The sequence below is a fragment of the Gopherus flavomarginatus genome, chromosome 2, assembly GCF_025201925.1.
Source record: "Gopherus flavomarginatus isolate rGopFla2 chromosome 2, rGopFla2.mat.asm, whole genome shotgun sequence".
NCBI lineage: Eukaryota > Metazoa > Chordata > Testudines > Testudinidae > Gopherus > Gopherus flavomarginatus.
The window spans coordinates 271,831,335-271,854,830 of NC_066618.1; the positions used below are offsets into that span (position 1 = coordinate 271,831,335).

Sequence of the window (23,496 nt, forward strand, 5' to 3'; positions counted from 1 at the left end):
CACAAACTCTATCTGATTTTTTCCCTAGATTTCCTCCTAATGGAGCATTTTACTAACACCTGTATATTTATTGCAACCAATATATTTATAGTAGGGCAGTTGATTAATCGCAGTTAACTTACTCAATTAACTCAAAAAAATTAATCATGATTAAAAAAACGTCATTAATCACAGTTTTAATCACACTATTAAACAATAGAATACCAATTGAAATGTATTAAATATTTTGGATGTTTTTCTACATTTTCAAATATATTGATTTCAATTACAACACAGAATATAAAGTGTACAGTGCTCACTTTATATTATTTTTATTACAAATATTTGCACTGTAAAATGATAAAAAAATAGTATTTTTAAATTCACCTCATACAAGTACCGTACTGCAATCTCTTTACCATGAAAGCACAACTTACAAATGTAGATTTTTTTTGTTATATATCTGCGTTCAAAAACAAAACAATGTAAAACTTTAGAGCCTACATGTCCGCTCAGTCCTATTTCTTGTTCAGCCAATCACTAAAAGAAACAAATTTGTTTACATTTACGGAATATAATGTTGCCCACTTCTTATTTACGTCACCTGAAAGTGAGAACAGACATTCACATGGCACTTTTGTAGCCAGCATTGCAAGGTATTTACGTACCAGATATGCTAAATATTTATATGCCCCTTCATGCTTTGGCCACCATTCCAGAGGACATGGTTTCATGCTGATGACAGTTGTTAAAAAAAAAGGCATTAATTAAATTTGTGACTGAACTCCTTGGGGGGAACTGTATGTCTCTTTCTCAGTGTTTTACCCATATTCTGCCATATATTTCATGTTACAGCAGTCTCGGATGATGACCCAGTATGTTGTTAATTTTAATATCACTTTCACTGCAGATCTGACAAAATGCAAAGAAGGTATCAGATTTCTAAGGATAGCTACAACACTTGACTCAAGATTTAAGAATCTGAAGTGCCTTTCAAAATCTGATTGGGACGTGGTGTGGAACATTCTTTCAGAAGTCTTAAAAGAGCAACACTCCAATGCAGAAACTACAGAACCTGAAACACCAAAAAAGAAAATCAATCTTCTGCTGGTGGCATCTGACTCAGATGATGAAAACGAACATGCATTGGCCTACACTGCTTTGGATCGTTATCAAGCAGAACTCAACATCAGTATGAATGCATGTCCTCTGGAATGGTGGCCAAAGTATAAAGGGACACATGACTCTTTAGTGCATCTGGCATGTAAATATCTTACAATGCTGGCTACAAAAGTTCCATGCAAACACTTGTTCTCACTTTCAGGTGACATTTTAAATAAGAAGTGGGAATCATTATCTCCTGCATATATAAACAAACTTGTTTGTCTTAGCGATTGGCAGAACAAAAAGAAGGACTGAGCGGACTTGTAGGCTCTAAAGTTTACATTGTTTTATTTTTTAATGCAGTTATTTTTTGTAAATATTTCTACATTTTTAAGTTCAGAAAGATTTTAAGAAAGAGATTGCACAACAGTAGTTGAATTAAGTGAACTGAAAAATACTATTTCTTTTATTTTTACAATGCAAATATTTATAATAAAAATAAATATAAAGTGAGCACTGTACACTTTGTATTCTGTGTTGTCATTGAATTCAATATATTTGAATATGTGGAAAACATCCAAAATATTTATATAAATAGTATTCTATTATTGTTTAACAGCGTGGTTAATTGTGATTAATTTCCTTAATTGCTTGACAGCCCTAACTTATAAGCATAACCAAAATATTTTTTCCAAAACTAATACATGTTCAGCTGAACCACACAGCTTTTTAAAAATACTAAATGTTGGGCCTGCTTCTCCACTATTCTGCATCGTGTGTATTAATTGATATCAGTGCAAACTGAATGTAAAATGAAACCAAGTAAGAATACTAGTGTTTTATACTCACATTGCACTGGCTAAAAAATCTGCACAAGATGAAAATCAGAAACATAGTGTCTAACAACAACACATATGTTGTTCTTTGTAAAAAGCAATTGCATAGCTCTCAACAGGGCTGGCTCCAGGCACCAGCCGACCAAGCATGTGCTTGGGGCGGCACCTTTGGGCGGGGCGGCGCTCGAGTTTTTTTTTCTCTTTTTTTTGGTTCATCTGGACACTGCTGGAGGGCTTTTTTTGTTTCAGCGGTGCGGTGCTTGGGGGGTGGGTCTTCAGGCGGCATGGCGCTTCGGTGGTGTGGCTCTCGGGGGTGGGGCTTCAGGCGGCGTGGCGCTCGGGGGGGTCGGGGGCTTGCACGGTGCTCGGGGGGCGGGGCTTCGGGGGGGCGGCGCTCGGAGCGGGGGTGGGGGTTTAGGGCGGCGTGGCACTCAGGGGGACGGGGGTTTTGGTGGCTCGGCAGTCAGAGGGGGTTCAGCGGCGTGGCGCTTGCGGGGGGAGTACAGCCGGGTGGCAATCTTCTTTTTTGCTTGGGGAGGTAAAAAAGTTAGAGCCAGCCATGGCTCTCAATCAATATATTTAACTTGAAACTAACATTACTCCTGAGGGCATTCTGTGCCAAAAAATTGAAAATTCTGCACATAATTTTTTTAAATTCTGCAAAATTCTGCAAATGTTATTTGTCAAATAAATGTAGAGGCTCCACCATGGCATTGTGGAGCACAGAAGAACAATGTGCAGCTTTCCCCAAGGACACGGCCTCAGCTGTGAGGCTGCATTCAACTCTGATACAGCACAAGGACCAGGTCTGCCCCAGAAACACCCCAGGTCCCTGCCCCTCCATGCCAGGTGCACCAGGTGTGGGCAGGCAGGCTTGGAAAGGCAAGATCCAAGTGTGAAGGGGTTAGTGTGGGGGATCCAGGTGTGGGTTGAGAGGATTCTCTCAGGGGCAATCTGGGTGCGTGTGGCTCAATAGGGAATCCAGGTGTGGGTGTGGGTAATCTGGATCCACAGGAGCTTGTTTGGGGATTCTGGGTTCAATGGTAATGGGACTCTGCAGGGGGGCAGCTGAAGGTGGTTGGGGCTCAGGGGGTGGGGGTAGAGCTTGGCAGGGGGTCTGGGTGTGGTGGGGATCAGTGGGGAGTCCAGATGCTGGGGTAGCAGAGCTCAGTGGGGTGGGGGTCCATTTGCAGCTGGTTGGGGCTTGGTAGTGTGGGTATGTGGGTGTCTCATTGGGGTGGTCCAGGTGCAGGGGGAGTGTGGTTCATCATGGGGGGTTTTGGGTGCAGGGGGAGTGAACCTCAGTGGGAGGATCTGGTATGAGTGGGGTCTGGATGCATAGGGGTTAGGTGGATGGGGAGTATTTCCCTATAGTATCTCCTCTATAGCTGAGCAGTGATGGGTGCAGGAAGCATGGTGGGAAGTTTGCAGATCTTCCTACAGCCAGGGAGAAATCTGGGGGTGGGTCTGACATGGCCCCGCATGCCAGTCAGGGGAAGAGGCAGTCCGTTCTCCCCAGCCCCGCTGGGACTAGCAGCTGAGCCCAGCGCAGGGTGGGAGCTACTAGCAAGGTCTTCTCCAGTCCTGCCCCAGAGTGATTTCCTTCTCTGCTAGCTGCCCTGGGTATCCAAAATATACTGCTTGAGAGAGTTGCATGACCACTCTTGTGGCTTTCCTTTGGTTCCCCATCAGAAAGTCATTTTTCTGTGGTGAAGCAAATAAATTGGCAGGGGGACATAAATTCTGCACATGTGCTGGTTTACTACATGAACCAGCAGCAGTTTTGACATAAATTAAATTTATTCCTTCAGGGTGACTCATACATAGTGGATTATATTCTGCATAATTAAATGGTGATAGTATATAAATCAAACAGTGTAGTATAGCAAATAATCCTTGCATTCAATAAGAGTTACTATACCTCTTATCCATACTGCTTTTAGGTTCCGTAAAAAAGGAGATAACTGATGGGGAAATATGAAGTTGCCTATAGATCTGATACTCAGGGATGTATATCTTATAACTTCCACACAAAAAAATAGCAATGAGAGACTAAGTGATCCGTTGTTCTAAGCAGCCAACCTGAATAAGTATTCTAGGTGTGTTTTTTTTTCATTCCTCTGAATTTTTGTGTTTTCTCAGGCTGATAAATGGTGAGATTATGTTTATCTGATTCTGCTTGAGGCTAAAAACAGGAGGTGGACTAAAACAGACAGTATTAAATTATTTAGTATTTATATTTGAGAGCATATTTATTAGTCAGGGTAATGAAGTGAAGAGTCCTAGGTTTTTATCTGAGATCTTCCAAAGACTGTATATGTGACTATATAGGAAATATTTAGAGGATGGCTTAGGTTAGGTGCCAAATCATATTTACCAATAGGCACATAAATAAATGGTCTTTTCGGAAAGCATGCCTGGGGCATCTGCACTTTGTATTGAAGTTCATAGGAGCTGAGGGTACTTAATATTTTCCAAGAAAATGTTAGGAAATTAGATTGATTCTTATTTCTTCAAGTGTATAAAAATGTGAGGGCATGATACACTTTCAGGAGCAGGAATGGGCCCTTCCACTTTTAAATTAAGAATGTAAAAAAAGAAAAAAAATATGCGTGTCAGTAATTTTTCAACTCACAACTGAAATATGAATACTGTAGTCATCACTGATTTGTAAACATTAATTATATAAACAATTGTATTTCTAACAACTAAACTGCATTTAGTCTGAAACTCTTTTGGAATTACCAAAGAAGCTTTCACATATTAAAGCATTAACATTTAGCAGTAGTGGATTTATTCACAATTCATAACTTGCCACGATTCCAAAAATATACGTTGATTGAGAGTGTTTTCTAAAAATGCCAATTAACTCAAATTGCTTCTTCAGCAACAAAACATCTGATGAGAAGGAGAGAGATTACATAAATCTGTTTCTAAATTAGAATGCAAAACTTTAAAGCAAAACCAGATGGTAACATCCCCCATTTAATGTAAATTTAAATAAATGTTGTGTTTATGTGCCTGATTTGGCAAGATGCTTCACACATCCTGCTAGATTATGAGGTCCCTCCACTCCCACTGAAGTAGAGGGACTACACAGGAGCTGCTCAGCATCTTGCAGGATCAGGTTTCCAAATATTTCCAGCTCATTTCCATAAATCACCATTTTCTGATGCCAGTTATTCTTTTTTTTATCTCTAAACTGTCACATAAATATTTGCTAGTGTGGGATGCTAAACACATCTCTTAAAGCATTGATGAGACAGCAATAAACCACATTATATTTACCCAATATTATTAAATGAAAGAGACGGATTGTAGGAGTTGAAATCACCAGTGCCAGATTTCCAATTAGGCACAGTAGGCATGTACCTTGGGGTGCTGGCATTCTAGAGGTGCCTAAAAGTGGGTTAAAAGTTTCATTTTTATAGAAAACATGAAGGTCATCTGTAGGCAGGGGGGTGGGGGGTGGCGGGCGCTGAAGATGCTGTGTCTAGGGGCACGTAAAAGACGGTTACTCACCGTTGTAACTGTTGTTCTTCGAGATGTGTTGCTCATATCCATTCCAGGTAGGTGTGCGCGCCGCACGTACACGTTTGCCAGAAACTTTTTACCCTAGCAACTCCAGTGGGCCGGCAGGTCGCCCCCTAGAGTGGCGCCACTATGGCACTAGATATATATCCCTGCCAGCCCGCCCGCTCCTCAGTTCCTTCTTGCCAGCTACTCCGACAGTGGAGAAGGAGGGCGGGTGTGGAATGGATGTGAGCAACACATCTCGAAGAACAACAGTTACAACGGTGATTAACCGTCTTTTCTTCTTCGAGTGATTGCTCATAACCATTCCAGGTAGGTGAATCCCAAGCCTTACCTAGGTGGTGGGGTCGGAGTGAGAAGTCGCGGCCTGGAGCACTGCAGAGCCAAAGGCCGAATCATCTCCTGACTGCTGAACCAGGGCGTAATGGGAAGTGAATGTGTGGACCGATGACCAGGTCGCCGCCCTACAAATCTCTTGGATTGGCACGCGGGAAAGGAAAGCCAGCGATGATGCCTGTGCTCTGGTGGAGTGAGCAGTCACACGGCCCGTCGGAACGTGGGCCAGGTCATAACAGGTCCTGATACAGGAGGTAACCCAGGAAGATATCCTCTGTGAGGAAATCGGTAGCCCCTTGACCCGGTCTGCTACCGCCACGAATAACTGGGGGGATTTGTGGAACGGTTTGGTCCTGTCCACATAAAATGCTAGCGCCCGACGGACATCTAGCGAGTGGAGCTGTTGCTCCCTGCGGGACGAATGGGGCTTTGGGAAAAAGACAGGGAGGAAGATCTCCTGGTTAATGTGGAAAGCTGAGACCACCTTGGGAAGGAAGGCAAGGTGTGGTCTCAGCTGCACCTTGTCCTTATGGAAGACCGTATATGGGGGATCTACTGTGAGGGCCCGTAGTTCTGACACCCGTCTAGCTGAGGTGATGGCCACTAGGAAGGCGGTCTTCCATGAGAGATAGAGCAGGGAGCAAGTAGCTAATGGCTCGAATGGAGGACCCATAAGCCGAGTTAGGACCAGGTTGAGATTCCATGAAGGGGCAGGAGGGCGGATCTGTGGATAGAGGTACTCCAGTCCCTTCAGGAATCTCACCACCATAGGGTGGCAGAAGATGGAACATCCGTCCACTCCAGGATGAAACGCGGAGATAGCCACTAGGTGGACCCGGAGTGACGACAACGCCAGACCCTGGGCCTTGAGGGACCAGATGTAGTCTAGAATAGTGGTGATGGGAATCTCCATAGGGAGAAGACCTTTCTCCAAACACCAACAGGAGAAACGCTTCCACTTAGCCGAATAAGTAGCCCTGGTGGAAGGCTTTCTACTGCCCAGGAGAACCTCCCGAACCGGGGTAGAGCATCATAACTCGGAGCCTGTCAACCACGCAGGAGCCATGCCGTAAGGTGCAGAGACGGAAGGTCCGGGTGACAGAACCTGCCGTGGTCCTGGGTGATCAGGTCCGGATGTAGGGGCAGGGTAACTGGGTTGGCTACTGAGAGGTCCAGCAACATGGGGTACCAATGTTGTCTGGCCCACGCTGAAGCTATGAGAATCACCCGAGCTCTGTCTCTGGGCACCTTGAGGAGAACCCTGTGTATCAGCGGAACGGGAGGGAACGTGTAAAACAGGTGGGTCGCCCAAGGGATCAGGAAGGCATCCGCTATAGACCCGGGCTCCCGACCCTGAAAGGAGCAGAAAGTTCGACATTTCCTGTTCTCCCTGGATGCGAAGAGGTCCATCCGGGGACGACCCCACCTCTGGAAGAGTGAGAGGGCGACGTCTGGACAGAGGGACCACTCGTGCGAGCGGAAGGACCTGCTCAGTCGATCCGCTAGAGTGTTTCGTACTCCCGGGAGATAGGAGGCGGAAAGGTGAACGGCATGGGCTATGCAAAACTCCCAGAGATGCATCGCCTCGAGACATAGGGGAGAGGACCTGGTGCCGCCCTGCTTGTTGATGTAGAACATGGTCGTCGTGTTGTCGGTGAACACCGCGACACAACAACCTTGAAGGTGATGGACGAACGCTTGACAAGCAAGACGGACCGCTCTCAACTCCCGTATGTTGATATGGAGGCCCAGCTCCTGAGGGGTCCACAAGCCTTGAGTTCTTTGGGCGCCGCAGTGCGCCCCCCAGCCCAGATCTGAGGCGTCCGTAGTCAGGGATGCCGAGGGCTGGGGCGGATGGAATGGGAGCCCCGCACAGACTACGGACTGGTCCAGCCACCACCGAAGGGAGTCCAGTACCGTTTGGGGAACGGTGACAACTGTGTCCAACGACTGTCTGGCCGGCCGGTACTGCGCGATGAGCCAAGATTGAAGAGGACTCATGCGGAGTCGGGCATACGCTGTCATGAACGTACAGGCCGCCATATGGCCCAGGAGGGCCAGACATGTTCTTAGAGAGGTCAGCGAGGCCGCCTGCAAGCGCAGAATGATGGCCGACCGCGACTGGAACCTGGGCAAGGGTAGCAAGGCCCTGGCTAGGGCAGAGTCCAGAACGGCCCCGATGAACTCTATCCTCTGCGTGGGGAGCAGAGTAGACTTGCCACGTTGATCACGAGGCCTAGGGCAGCAAAGAGGCTGCTGATCCTGTGGACGTGGTCGCAGACCTGCAGCTCTGATGTGCCCCGGGTCAGCCAGTCGTCCAGGTAGGGGAACACGTGAATGCGGCAGCGCCGGAAGTGTGCGACGATGACTGCCATGCATTTCATGAACACCCTCGGGGCCGTAGAGAGGCCAAACGGGAGGACCGCAAATTGATAATGTTGGCGGTCGACCACAAAGCGGAGGAAATGCCTGTGCTGGGGGAATATGGCGCTATGGAAGTAAGCGTCCTGCATGTCGAGGGCGGCGTACCAGTCTCCGGGATCCAGGGATGGGATGATGGTTCCAAGGGATACCATACGGAACTTCAACTTCACCATATACTTGTTGAGTTCCCGCAGGTCGAGGATAGGCCTGAGGCCCCCCCTTGGACTTGGGGATTAGAAAGTAGCGGGAATAAAACCCCTTGCCCTTCTCGCTCTCTGGAACCTCCTCTATGGCTCCCTTGACGAGGAGCGTGTGCACCTCCTGACAGAGGAATTGCTCGTGAGAGGGGTCCCTGAAGAGGGACGAGGATGGTGGGTGGGGGAGGGGGCGATGAAAACTGCAGGCGATAACCGGCCTGCACAGTACGCAAGACCCAACGGTCCGATGTTATTTGGGTCCACGCCGGGAGGAAAAATGAAAGACGGTTGGAAAACTGCGGGGAAGGATCCGGAGGGGAAACTGGTACTGCGCCCTCGGGCGCACCTTCAAAATGAAGGCTTGGGTCCAGGAGGGGCCTTGGCAGAGCCTTGGTTTTGCCCCGTTTGGCCACCCGACTGTCTGCGTCGGTTGTTTCTGCCGCGGCACCTAGTGAGGTCCTGCCGCGGGCGGAACTGAGGATACGGCCGATGCTGCTGTTGTTGGTTCTGCTGCCGGAATGGCCTGCACTGTGTCGCAGGCGTATGCATCCCCAAAGACCGTATTATGACCCTATTGTCCTTAAGGTCCTTTAGTCTGGGGTCTGTTTTAGCGGAAAACAGGCCCTGGCCTTCGAAGGGGAGGTCCTGGATAGTATGCTGGAGCTCCGGCGGAAGGCCAGAGACCTGAAGCCAGGAAATTCGACGCATCGTAAGCCCCGAGGCAAGGGTCCGAGCGGCCGAGTCCGCAGCATCTAAGGAGGCTTGTAGCGAGGTCCTCGCTACCTTTTTGCCCTCATCCAGGATGGTGGTAAACTCCTGGCGGGCGTCCTGTGGTAACAGCTCTGCAAATTTTCCCGCCGCTACCCAAGAGTTAAAGGAGTAGCGGCTAAGGAGGGCCTGCTGGTTCGAGACCCTGAGCTGTAGCGCCCTCGCTGAATAGACCTTGTGGCCCAGGAGGTCCATCCGTCTCGCCTCCTTCGACTTGGGTGCCGGGGCCTCTTGACTGTGGCGCTCCCTGTCGTTCACCGACTAGACCACAAGGGAGCAGGGTGTCGGGTGAATGTGGAGGTATTCATAGCCCTTCGAGGGGGCCATGTACTTCCTTTCCACTCCTCGAGCGGTCGGAGGGATGGAGGCCGGTGACTGCCAGATAGTAGCGGCGTTGGCCTGAATAGTCTTGATAAAAGGCAGGGCCACTCTGGTGGGCGCATCGGCGGAGAGGATGCTCACCACCGGGTCCTCGATTTCAGAGACCTCCTCTGCTTGAATGTCCAGGTTTTGTGCCACTCGTTGGAGGAGGTCCTGGTGTGCCCTAAGATCTAGAGGGGGAGGGCTGGAGGACGAGGTACCTGTCACTGCCTCATCCAGGGAAGACGACGAGGAAACCCCCGGCAACAGAGCGTCCACGGGGGGTTCTGTCTGAGGCTGCACCTCCGTCACTGGAGGGAGCTCTGGGTCCTGGTGGCTAGACCTGTCTTCTGCTTCCGGGGAGGGAGGGAGTCTAGACACCGTTGCCTCAGGTGGCCTGCGTTGCGCCACAGGGCGGGGAGTAATATGTTGTGGACCCTGGACTTGGCGGTATGCCCATGGTGTCCAAAACCCCCACTGTTGAGGCCCTCGTTCCTGAGGTGGAGGGTCCTGAAACAGGGCCGAGTGTCTGTCCTGGCCCAACGCATAGGCGCTCTCTGCCTGAGAGGACACGGATGGTTCCCTTGAAGGCCACGGAGGCGCTGAGCCAGTTTGATAGACCTCTCTATATGCCGACTCTGACGCTCTCCTCGGTGCCGCAACTCGTATCGGTGCCGGGATCGGGACTGGGAAGGGCGTGGTAGTCGGTGCCGGGATCCGGATTGGGATCTGCCTCGAGGTCGGTGCCGAGAGCGGGACTGCGACCTTCGTTCAGCGCGGTGCCGGGATGGCAGTGGGGACCGGGACCTGCCACCGACGCGGTGCCGGGAGGTCGACCGGGATCGGGACCTACCACCGACTTGGTGCCGGGAGGTCGACCGAGGAGCTGAACGCCGAGGTGAACGGCTCCTAGAGTCTCGGTGCCGGTGGTAAGAAGAGCCAGACCGGGACCGCGCAGATGCTCACCGGCGCCGCGAGTGCGATCGGTACCGCTGGGGAGAACGGTGCCGGGACTGCGAGCGGCGCCCCGAGCACAAGCGTTCACGTCTCCTGGGCGATCGGTGCCGGGACTCCGGAGACAGCGCTCTCAGCATCGGTTTGCCTCTAGAGGTTACCCGTCCTGGGGGTGCCGTGGTCTGAGGCTGCGATGGCTCTGTGAGCGCTATCAAGTCCCGTGCCGAGACAAAGGTCTCCGGCGTAGATGGGACTAACAGCTCAACCCTTGATCTCAAGGGGGAGCTAGGAGGGGCTGGACTCGACGGACCTTCCGGACCCGGAGTCAACAGCAGCCCTGCAGGCGGTGCCGTGGCCAAGGTGGATGCCGGGCGTTCCACTCGAGCCTGCCTCGATGGTGTTGCAGACATTGAGGGTCTTGGATCAGCTCCCGGTGCCGGGGATGGACGGTGCCGGGGAGTCTTGCCGGTGCTGGCGTGGTCCGGTGCCGGGGTAGAAGTGGCCGGTTGCGCCGCCGGTGCCGGAGTCAGTGCCGCTTCCATTAGGAGAACGCGGAGTCTTTGATCCCTCTCCTTCTTTGTGCGAGGCTTAAAGGCCTTGCATATACGACACTTCTCACTGATGTGCGATTCCCCCAGGCACTTGAGGCACGCATTGTGGGGATCGCTAGTCGGCATCGGCTTCTTGCATGCCGAGCACTGCTTGAAGCCCGGCGAACCAGGCATGAGCCCGGTGCCGGGCGCCGGGAAGGGCAACGGCCCACTCGCGAACAAGTTAAACAACTATATATAATAAACAACTAACTAATATACTTCTTCGAACTATCTATAAAACTATTTACAACTACGACTATGAACAGAGTACAGGAGAGCTAGGTACGTGAAGGACAGCAAGCCGCACTCCACAGTTCCAGCGACCGACACGGCGGTAAGAAGGAACTGAGGAGCGGGTGGGCCGGCAGGGGTATATATCTAGTGCCATAGTGGAGCCACTCTAGGGGGCGACCTGCCGGCCCACTAGAGTTGCTAGGGTAAAAAGTTTCCGGCAAACGTGCATGCGCGGCGCGCACACCTACCTGGAATGGATATGAGCAATCACTCGAAGAAGAAGGTGTAAATCCGGCCCTGGAAATCACCCTACTGCAGGGCCCCAATTAAGTCCCTTACTGGGACTGTGCAAGGACGCAGAGAGCAGAATAACCATACTGGGGTACATCCCTACCTCATGCATTCTGAGAAAAAGGTCTATGCTTAAGAGTTTGTAGAGGTCAGTACTCCACTCCTTATAGAAAAGTCCTATAGAATGTATTTGAAAAATGTCTGTAGGATTTTTTTGAACCATCTCATGGAATTTGATAAGGAATTATGTTTCTTTGAGAGAAGTCATGTGCACTGGATGAAATATTCTCTAGGATGGTTCACTCATGGTCAATTTAAGTCAATGGGAGTTTTCTCTGAGTGCAAGCACTTCTACTGTGTCTTCTCCTTTTGTAAGCAATGAAAGTGTAGAGGGAAGGCTCTTTGGGATTTACCTATTCCTTTCTATTCATCTTCTCATATCATGTCCATGTCATGGTTTCTGGACACTTATTCTCCCACTCAGCTCATAGGGGCCATCCACAATCTGACCTATATTACTATTCATTTGAAATTACTCAAAGACACCAGTCTTCAATCCAGAGCAGTTACAGTGGAGTTTCTATTTATTCATATTTGATGAGCAAACTCCTTTCCATCCAAACACCCCTGACTGACCAGAAAAAAACATAACCCTAGAGAAACTATATAAAAGGTGGAACAAGTCCTCATTTGTATAACCTTTTAAATCCCACAAAAGCCATCTCAAATTACCTTCAAAAGTCACCAAAATATTCTGACTTAGTATAACATCATGTATGTCAAAGGTAAGAAAGTTTAGCTTAATTTAGGATAAGTTAATGGTTTACAATCTAGCTTTAACTTAACGATGGAGTGATGATGTGATATTTATGCACTGCAGCAAAAGAGCAAAACCAAATACACTTCAACATGCTGTAAAACAAAATAAAATTCAAAATAAGCATCTTATATGACTCTTTCACTTAAAACAATGACATTTTATGGTGTTATTCATTCCCACTATGCTATTTGTATTATGAGTTATTTACATCAACCTATTCATTTCCTTAATAATTTTTGTATATTATTACATACTTCAAAAAATATTGAGATACAAATTCAGTTGTATTTATTTGATTTAGACTGCCCACTTCCACCTTAGAGCATGAATTGTGAAATAACCAATTTACCTTCAACCTGCACTGCATTGTGGGTAGCACTAAAAACTCATTAAATATCATAGATCATTAAAGATAATCTCATTACAGTACTCTCTAAGGTATTCACCATCCTGGAAACACAGGAAATACAGAGAGAAGGTTGGAAAGATTATAAGTATGACTCCATATGTCAATTAAAAGCAAAGCTTAGTTCTGCAAACACCATTCAGCTAGTACATTATAAAAGCAATACATAATAAGAAGAATAGAAAACCTTGACAAGAAGGTGGCACTCCATCCATCTGAAGTCTTTCTCCCAATCTACATGTTAGAATTTCATTACCAACCAATGTAAAGCCTGGATGACACTGGTACCTTATTATGTCCCCTATTTGATAAAAAGAAGAGAATGGTTAAACATCAATTTTTAGTTTTGAAAAGAGTATTGGTTAACGAAGTACACTTATTGCCTTATATAATGTTCTATATGACCATTAGAATGAAAAGCTTTGATTTTGGAGAGGAAATGTGGTAAATAAGCATTCTGTTACAAACTGTAGCACATTTATCACAGTTTCCAAACATGGTACACCTCTACCTCGATATAACACTGTCCTCGGGAGCCAAAATATCTTACCGCGTTCTAGGTGAAACCGCGTTATATCAAACTTGCTTTGATCCACCGGAGTGCACAATCCCCTGACCCCCCAGAGCACTGCTTTACCACATTATATCTGAATTTGTGTTATATCGGGTTGCATTATATTGGGGTAAAGGTGTATTAGCATGATTATTTCTTTGATTTTTGTTACCTTTGATTTTCGTTACCTTTCTGAGCAACCCACACTTTTGTAGACTTTTAAATCTCTATAATTTATTGGGTAGTTGTCAAAGTATTAATTAAAAGGATAATGGTACTAATTATTCAGGCAAAATGGACAGACTCAAAACAGAAACTTCTGTATCTGTGGTTCACATACATACATACATATATTAAACAACTAGCAAAACAAAACAAAACAAAAAACCTAGACAGCTCCAAAACTATGTTCAGTTGGAAAGTCCTGTTTTCTCCATTCTGTTTATTTTTCCTAACTCATGGAAATTTATTTCAAGCACCTCTTTCAATTTATTTTTAAAAAAATACACCAACACCAAAAACCCAAAAAATTGGGGAAAATATTAATATTAACTCTATTTTTAAAAGTTGCAGTCATTTAGATATATATACACAATACTCTGTACATAATAAACACAACAGTTGATAGTTCTTTTTTTCTCAAAGTGGCTTAAAACCCTTTAAACTAAACTATTTTTTAAAAAAATGCTTATATTTAAAATTCATTTTGAGAGTTTATGACTTGTGATACAGCATGGCCAGAGGGCAGCAGGAGAGTGTTAGCAGGGACCCTTATTCCCTGAAAGAGGAGGAAGGTTTGCTATAGATTAACTAGAGCACCTGCAGTCAAACAGAGCACCTGAAGCCAATTAGAGCACCAGCAGTCAGTCATGTGATAAAAACCTCTGCTTCAGCCGACAGTATGGGAGCTGGAGCAGGAAGGTTTGGCTGGAGCAGAGAGCAGTTTGAAGGAGTTGGAGAAAAGAAGAGTTTTGAAGAGAGACAAAAGGAAAGTTTGGAGGAGTGCTGCGGTGGGCTGAGAAATCCACAACAAACCCTAGGTAAGGGGCACCTGGCTTGTGTAGAAGGAGGGCAAGAAGCCCCTTCACAAGCTGAAGGGCAAGAGAGGGAAGTAGCCCAGGGGAAGGAACTGCTAGTTCAAGTGGTTCACCACAAACCTCAGGGCCCCTGGGTTGGGACCTGGAGAAGAGGGTGGGCCCAGGTCCCTCCCTCTCCACTCTCCTCCTCAAGGACACTAGTGGGGTAATTAAAATATCAGTTCAGAGGCAAGCAATGGTGCCCTGAACCTTCCCCAAAGAAGAGAAAGCGTGAGACCCAGCATAACAGTACCGGCAATTTGCCACAGACTTTATTAGAATATTGCAAATAAATACATTTTAGGAAAAGGTATTTGAGAAGCAGTTCCTGTGTCCTTCAATAGTACCATCTGTGAGACTAATAATAAAATAATAATAATAATTATTATTATTATTATTACTAGGATTCAACAAGTACAAGAAGGAAGAAAAGCTTTTAAAACATTTTTCTTTAAAAATGTGAATGTATTTGTGAACTCTCCTTGAAATATGTTAGTGTTCATACTTTTACAGACATTACCTATTTCAAATTCATCATCCTCAGTCAAAATTTCAGCATTTGGTATAGTTGGTGGAGGTTGACATACTCGAAGCTGATAGGCTACAAAACACAGAAGGTATTGTGATTAATATGTTGCTCAAATTCACAGGATAACAATAAACAATATATATAGCTTCACATTGAAAATTCAGTGGAATCTAACAAACATATACATGGAGTTTTAATGTTAAGAATGCAAAGATGAAGAAAGGATCTCCCACGTTAAAGATTTCAGATTAGTCTTAATGGCAAAATCCTGCTCACACATATTCTGGGAAGATCATGGGTACTTGTGAATTATCTGCAAGGAACTAATCTTGTCTGCAAAGCACAAATGTTTAATTCACAGTTTGCTTAGCAAAATGTGTTTTTAACCCAAACACTTCCTATCATGAGACCATCTTAAATGAAGGCCCATTCAAGAGTAAAACATTATTCCATTCAAAGGTACAATAACCATTATGAAGCAGCTTCTTCAGGTGTGAAATATCCCAGAAAATGAATGCATATAGATAGATACTGAATATGACCACAGAGAGAATTGATCCTTGTGGGACTCCTACAAGTGTGTGTGTGTGAGGTGGGCGGGGGGGGGCGGGGAGGGCAATGGCAGACGTGTATTTTCCCATCATTATCCTTTGGATGTAACCTTCCAGAAAGGACTTCAACCATTTTAGATATTTTCTCTAGATCCCTGTCACATCTTAGGCAGCACAGCAGTATCCCAAGACCAGGAATTTTCCTAGGTATGTCAATATTAGCAAATACAAATGCACTTAAGAATACTGGGTGAAATCTTGGCTGCATTGACATCAATGGAAGTTTTGCCACTGAGTTCAAGGAGCCAGGATTTTATTCACTATGTAGATTTTGAGTAATGCTTGGAAGCTATTTTTTACCTTGTTGACTAGAAGGATCAGTTCTCTCTCTCTGGTCCTGTTCAATATCAATATGTAGCCACTAGGCAAACTGATCAGATGACATGGGCTTCTGTGCAAGCAATATGCATATGACACACAGCTCTGCCTATCTTTCACGCATAACCACATCACTACCATCAAGAGGGCCCAACACTTGGCCGAGATCAACTCATGGATGAAGAGCAGCTAGTTGAAGCTGAACCAGAGCAAGACAGAGGAGATGCTGGTGGGCAGAAGAAAGCATGATAAAGAGTTTTCAACAATAGTGCAGTCTCCTTGTTGAAGGTGAACACCCACAACGGTCAACTCAGTGAGTCAATTCCTTCTAGTTGGTTAGGAGACATAGTCCCATCCTGGCAAACGATGATCTAGCCACAGTTATACATGGCTTTATCATCTTCTGTCTGGAGTAAAGCAATACAATATACCTGGGCATGAAGCCATTAGTCTTTAGGAAACTCTGACTAGTCCAGAATGCTGCAGTTTATCTCCTCATTAAGATTGGCTACCACAAGCACATACAGCCTGTTCTCCAGTCCCTACAGTGGCTTCACATAGGATATTGATTCAAGTTTAAGATCTTGATCTTTATCCTCAAGGTGCTCAAGGCCCTTGCCCCACCCACATCTAAAAGATCATTTAAAGTTTCTGGATGAAGATCAAGCTTAATAACTTTGCTTCTCGGGTACAATGGAGCTTTCTACACAAAGGGTAAAGGGTCATATTGGTGCACATGACAGAACTTCCTTAGGGGCCAGTCCCAAATTGTAAAATGAACTTCCACAGGAACTAAAGACCATCACAAAAAGACAGTTACTCACCTTTGTAACTGTTGTTCTTCGAGATGTGTTGCTCATATCCATTCCAAGTAGGTGTGCACATGCCGCGTGCACGTTCGTCGGAAGATTTTCTACCCTAGAAACACCCGGTAGGTCAGCTGGGCGCCCCCCTGGCGTGGCGCCGCTATGGCACTGAATATATACCCCTACCGACCCGTCCACTCCTCAGTTCCTTCTTGCCGGCTACTCCGACAGTGGGGAAGAAGGGCGGTTTTTGGAATGGATATGAGCAACACATCTCGAAGAACAACAGTTACAAAGGTGAGTAACCGTCTTTTCTTCTTCGAGTGCTTGCTCATATCCATTCCAAGTAGGTGAATCCCAAGCCTTACCTAGGTGGTGGGGTCAGAGTGAGAAACTGCAGAATGCAAAACTGCCAAGCCGAAGGCTGCATCGTCTCTGGACTGCTGCACCAGGGCATAATGGGAAGTAAAGGTGTGTACTGAAGACCACGTAGCTGCTCGACATATCTCCTGAATAGGTACTCCAGCTAAGAAGGCGGCCGATGAGGCCTGGGCCCTGGTAGAATGTGCGGTAACATGACCCGGAGAGGTATGAGCTAGCTCGTAGCAAGTGCGGATGCACGCAGTTACCCAGAACGCAATCCTCTGAGAAGAGAGGGGCTGACCTTTCATCTGGTCCGCCACCAAAACAAAGAGTTGGGGCGTTTTGCGGAAGGGCCTCGTACGGTCAATATAGAAGGCGAGCGCCCTACGGACGTCGAGCGAATGTAACTGCTGCTCCCTACGAGATGTATGAGGTTTGGGAAAGAAGACCGGTAGGAATATGTCCTGGTTGAGATGAAAAGCCGAGACTACTTTAGGGAGGAACGCCGTATGCGGGCGTAGCTGCACCTTGTCCTTGTGGAACACCATGTATGGCGGGTCCACCATAAGAGCCCGAAGCTCAGAGACTCTCCTAGCCGATGTAATGGTTACAAGGAAGGCTGTTTTCCATGATAAATATAGAAGTGAGCAGGTTGCCAATGGCTCGAACGAGGGGAGCGTAAGTCTTGTCAGAACTAAGTTGAGGTCCCAGGAAGGGGCGGGGCATCGTACTAAGGGGTATAGACGCTCCAGGCCTTTGAGGAACCTCGAGACCATAGGGTAGGAGAAGACAGAGTAAGTACCTTCTCCGGGGTGGAAAGTAGAAATAGCCGGCAAGTGCACTGGCAGAGATGAGATAGCGAGGCCTTGTTGTTTTAGGTACCAGAGGTAGTCCAAAATAGTAGGGATAGGAACCTCCACAGGGGCAACATTCTGCGAGTGACACCAGCAGGAAAACCGTTTCCACTTGGCTAAGTAAGTAGACCGCGTAGAAGGTTTCCTGCTACCCAGGAGTACCTCTTGCACCGGGGCAGAGCATCGTAACTCCGATTGGGTCAACCATGCAGGAGCCACGCTGTTAGATGGAGGGATTGTAGGTCTGGGTGGAGAAGCCTGCCGTGGTCCTGCGTTATCAGATCCTGATGAAGGGGTAGGGGGATTGGGTTGGCTATTGAGTGGTCCAGCAATGTGGTGTACCAGTGTTGTCGGGGCCACGCAGGGGCGATCAAGATCAGCCGAGCCCTGTCCCTGCGAAGCTTTACAAGAACCCTGTGCACCATCAGAAAAGGTGGAAAGGCGTAAAGCAGATGGTTCGCCCAAGAGATTAGGAAGGCGTCTGATATTAAGCCTGGGGCAAGACCCTGGAAGGAGCAAAGCCTCTGACACTTCCTGTTGTTGTGGGAAGCAAATAGGTCTATGTGGGGAAAGCCCCACTTCTGGAAGATGGAATGTACAATGTCCGGGCGGAGTGACCACTCGTGGGAGGGAAAGGATCTGCTGAGATGGTCTGCCAGAGTGTTCCGGACCCCTGGGAGGAAGGACGCTACAAGGTCTATAGAGTGGGCTATGCAAAATTCCCACAGTTGGATCGCCTCTTGACAACGGGGGGAGGATCGAGTCCCTCCCTGTTTGTTTATGTAGTGCATTGCTGTTGTGTTATCCGTGAGTACTAGAACACAACGGCCTTGCAGATGATGTTGGAAAGTCTGGCATGCGAGGCGAACTGCTCTCAGCTCGCGAACGTTTATGTGCAACGCTAGTTCTTGAGGTGACCAGAGACCTTGCATGCGACGATGGCCTAGGTGTGCCCCCCAGCCGAGAGACGACGCATCCATCGTTAGGGACACTGAGGGCTGTCTCAGTTGGAACGGCATCCCTGCACACACCAGGGAAGGTGTTAGCCACCAGTTGAGGGAGCCTAAGATGCTCTGAGGAACGGTGACGATCATGTCTATAGCGTCCCTGCCGGGGCGGTAAACTAAGGTGAGCCAGGTCTGAAGGGGACACAGGTGTAGTTTGGCATGCTTGGTTACAAAAGTGCACGCGGCCATGTGACCGAGAAGGCTGAGGCAGGTGCGGGGCGAGGTTGTCGGAAAAGTTTGGAGGCTTTCTATGACCGAAACTAGTGCCCGAAACTGGGGTAGTGGAAGACAGGCTGTTGCGAGTGTGGAGTCTAGAATGGCCCTGATGAATTCTATTCTTTGAGTGGGCACTAGAGTAGACTTCTCTAGATTGATCATCAGGCCCAACCGCTCGAATAGGTCCGTGATGATAGCAACATGCCTGGTGACTTGAACCTTGGAGGTCCCACGAATAAGCCAGTCATCTAGATAAGGAAAGACGTGTATACGTCGACGGCGGAGGAAGGCGGCCACTGCAGCCATGCACTTTGTAAACACGTGCGGGGCAGTATAGAGACCAAAAGGGAGGACCGCAAATTGAAAATGTTGGTTGCGCACCATAAACCGCAGGTACCGTCTGTGCGGAGGGTAAATGGCGATGTGAAAGTATGCGTTCTTCATGTCGAGAGCAGCGTACCAGTCTCCGGGATCCAAGGATGGGATGATGGTCCCCAGGGACACCATGCACAACTTCAACTTCTTCAGAAAGACGTTGAGACCGCATAGGTCCAGGATAGGTCGGAGACCCCCTTTTGCCTTGGGGATTAGGAAATATCAGGAGTAAAACCCCTTGCCCCTTAACTCCTCCGGTACCTCCTCTATAGCTCCGATGGAGAGGAGCGTACGAACCTCTTGCCAGAGGAATTGCTCGTGAGAGGGGTCCCTGAAGAGGGACGGGGAGGGAGCGAAATAAATTGGAGGTGGTATCCAAATTCCACCGTGCGTAGGACCCAACGATCTGAGGTTAATTGGGCCCACGCAGGGAGGAAGGAGGAAAGGCGGTTGGAAAACTGAAGAGGATCCTGGGGAAGGACTGGTGCTCTGCTCTCAGGCGCACCTTCAAAAGTTCGTTTTGGTCCCTCTGATGGTTTGGAGGGACCGTTATTTTAGCCCCTTTGGGAACAGGACTGCCGTCTGCGGTTCCCGCGACCATGCCTCCTGCTAAAGTCTTGTCGTGGTCTGGGCGGAGGATAAGGGCGTTGAGGCTGGGTACGGAAGGATCTCCGTTGGGTTTGCGGAGTATGCATCCCGAGGGAACGCATGATGACGCAATTGTCTTTGAGACTCTGGAGTCTAGGGTCTGTTTTCTGAGAGAAAAGGCCCTGACCATCAAAAGGAAGGTCCTGAATAGTGTGTTGCAGTTCAGGAGGTAGACCTGATACCTTAAACCATGATATTCTCCGCATTGTAATCCCCGAGGCCACGGTTCTGGCCGCCGAAACAGCAGCGTCGAGTGAGGCCTGCAGAGAAGTCCGTGCCACTTTCTTCCCTTCTTCCAGAAGGGCTTGGAATTCCGGGCGGGAGTCCTGTGGGACCAGTTCAGCGAACTTACCCACCAATTGCCAGGTATTATAATTATACCTGCTGAGCAGAGCCTGTTGGTTAGCCATCTGCAGTTGGAGGCCTCCGGTGGAGTAAACTTTACGCCCCAGTAGATCCATCCTTCTAGCCTCCCGTGATTTTGGGGCAGGGGCTTGCTGGCCATGGCGCTCTCTCTCATTTACAGATTGAACGACCAGAGAGCATGGAGGAGGATGGGTATATAAGTATTCATACCCTTTAGAGGGTACCAAGTATTTCCTTTCCATGCCTCTGGCCATGGGAGGGATAGACGCAGAGGATTGCCAAATGGTGTCTGCTTTGGCCTGGATGGAACGGATGAATGGCAGAGCCACGCGAGTTGGGGCATCCGCCGACAGTATGTCTATGACCGGGTCTTCCACCTCCGGGACCTCCTCCACCTGAAGGTTGATGTTTAAGGCAACTCGCCTGAGAGGGTCCTGGTGGCTCGGAGGTTGATCAGGGGTGGGCCCGATGTAGAAGTACCAGCTACTGCCTCGTCTGGCGAAGAGGAGGACGACAGACCTGGCACGGTTGGCTCGTTGAGTGACTCCTCTTTTGGAGGAGCTTTAGGATCCTGGAACACCTGAGGATCCGGCGCAAAAGCCGAGTCGTCCATACCCACTGGAGGAGGGCGGCTAACAGTGGCCTCTGGTGCCCGATGTTCCGACGGGGCAGAATGAGATGGAACCGTGGGTTCGCCTTGGGCCTGGTGATATGCCAAGGCGTCCAGAAGGACCACTGAGGTGCTTGTTCTGTGCCCTGAGGCTCCTGGAGGACATGGCTCTGCGTTTCTGAATCTTCATATACGACGCTATCAGTGTGCGAAGACTCAGATGGGTGCCATGATGGCCATGGCAGAGCAGAGTGCACGTGAGGAGGAGCCCTGTGCGTAGGGTATCGAACGTCATGCCTCACAGGAGAGCGGTACCAGGAGTCGTACCGGTGCCGAGAGGTTGACTGGGATCTGCGACCGGCGCGGTGCTGGGAGGTCGACCGGGATCTTGAAGCTCTGCGGTGGGAATGGCTGCGGCGCAAACGGTGCCGGGAGCTGGACCACCGTCTGGAGTATCGGTCCGGAGAGTGGGATCTTGAATGGTACCGCGAGTATGACCGGTGCCGAGAAGGAGATCGGTACCGGGACTGCGAGCGGCGTCGAGATCGGGACCGGTGGCGGGATCGGGAGCGTTGGCGAGACCTCTATCTCGAGTGGTGCCTGCCTGCGGCGTCAATGGAAGGTGGCCTGACTAAGGCAGAGTTCCCTGCTGATGCAATAACCTGCACCAGCGGCACCGGGGGTTGGGGCAGGGTGGGCTCCGTTAGGGCAATGAGTTCCCTCGCCTGCGAAAAGGTCTCTGGCGTGGTGGGAACAATAAGCTTGACCTTGGCGTGTGCCGGGGAGCTGTCATGCACCGGACTCGACGGCTCTTGCCTGGCCAGAATCAACGGTGCCAAGATTGCCGGTGCCGTGGCAGCTGTTGGTGCCGGGCGACTCAGTTTCAGCTGCTGCTCAGACTGCGGTGTAGATATTGGAGCCGCAGGAGCTTTGGCCTTTTTGGCACGTGGGGAGAGGGAGCGGTGCCGGGCTGGTTTCTGGGCGGGTGACGGTTGGTGCCGGGGCATCTTGGCGGTGCCGGCGCTCTCCGGTGTCGACGAGGCACTTCTCCCCGGTGCGGACTGTGCAGTGCTCTGTGCCAAAGACAGAGGAGTGAGGGCTGCTTCCATTAGGAGCTGCTTTAGACGAAAGTCCCGCTCCTTCTTTGTCCGCGGCTTGAAAGACTTGCAAATCTGGCACTTATCTGTCAGATGGGATTCCCCCAGACACTTCAGGCAGGAGTCGTGGGGTCTCCCGTTGGCATCGGCCACCGGCAGGCCAAGCACGGTTTGAAGCCCGGTGAACCAGGCATGGGCCTGGGCACTGGGAGAGGGGAAGGGGTTAATCCCCAACCCTCTGAACTATATACACTAACTAGGGTTACAAAAGGTTATTAAAAGTGTTAACTAGAACTATAAAACTATATACACAATAGAACTAGAATGAGTGAATAGCTAGGGAAGTGGAGATCAGCTAAGCCGCGCTCCACTGATCCAACGACCGACACGGGTGGTAAGAAGGAACTGAGGAGCGGACGGGTCGGCAGGGGTATATATTCGGTGCCATAGCAGCGCCACGCCAGGGGGGCACCCAGCCAACCCACCGGGTGTTGCTAGGGTAGAAAATCTTCCGACGAACGTGCACGCAGCGCGCGCACACCTACTTGGAATGGATATGAGCAAGCACTCAAAGAAGAACCTTACCACCTTCTGCTCCAAGTGTAAGACACTTCTTCAGGCTTCTCTATCAAATGTATAGCAATAAGTACATGTAAAACAAAACCCTACACTACACACACAATTGTCCCCTGGAAGAAGATGAGAAAGAGAGAGAAAGAATTAATAATATTTGACAGATTTTTGACACATAGTTTAAAGCACGACTGGAAGGCACTCAGATACCACTATATTAAGAGTGACATAAGAACCTATATGCAATGAAATACAATTATTGCATTGCTATGGGATGGATCGGTTGGTTCAGTTTGGGCTTTCATCCCATAGCAGGTTAACAGTAGTTTCAGTCATCTGTACTTGACCAAGAGTAAAATTTTCAAAAGAAATTATGTGGTTTAGGAGCACAATTCCTATTTTCAAATATGACTTAGGTCATGTCTACACTACAGCGGATACAGCAGCAGAGTTAAGGTGCTGCAGCTATGCTGCTGTAGCACCCTTGTGTAGATGCTTTCTACATCAACAGAGGGATTTTTCCATCAGTGTAGTTAATCCTTCTCTCTGAGAGGTGGTAACTAGTTCAACAGAATTCTTCTGTCCACCTAGTAGGGAGTTAAGTCCACACTGGGGGTGGGGAAGGAGGGAGGTAGATCCACCTAACTGTGGTGCTTAT

The 23,496-nt window shown here is 48.6% G+C and overlaps 1 protein-coding gene across 4 annotated transcripts in view; it reads right to left on the bottom strand.

Annotated features, from left to right (window-relative positions):
• The window catches only part of CSMD3 (CUB and Sushi multiple domains 3), a 1,198,342-nt gene that overhangs the window by 129,531 nt on the left and 1,045,315 nt on the right, over window positions 1–23,496 (bottom strand). For all 4 annotated transcript variants that reach the window (XM_050940462.1, XM_050940461.1, XM_050940464.1 and 1 more), the window contains 2 exons: window positions 14,986–15,066; window positions 13,024–13,137 (listed from right to left, as the gene is read on the bottom strand). In XM_050940462.1, the coding sequence (XP_050796419.1) occupies window positions 13,024–13,137; window positions 14,986–15,066 (195 nt within the window). The remainder of the gene's footprint in view (window positions 1–13,023; window positions 13,138–14,985; window positions 15,067–23,496) is intronic.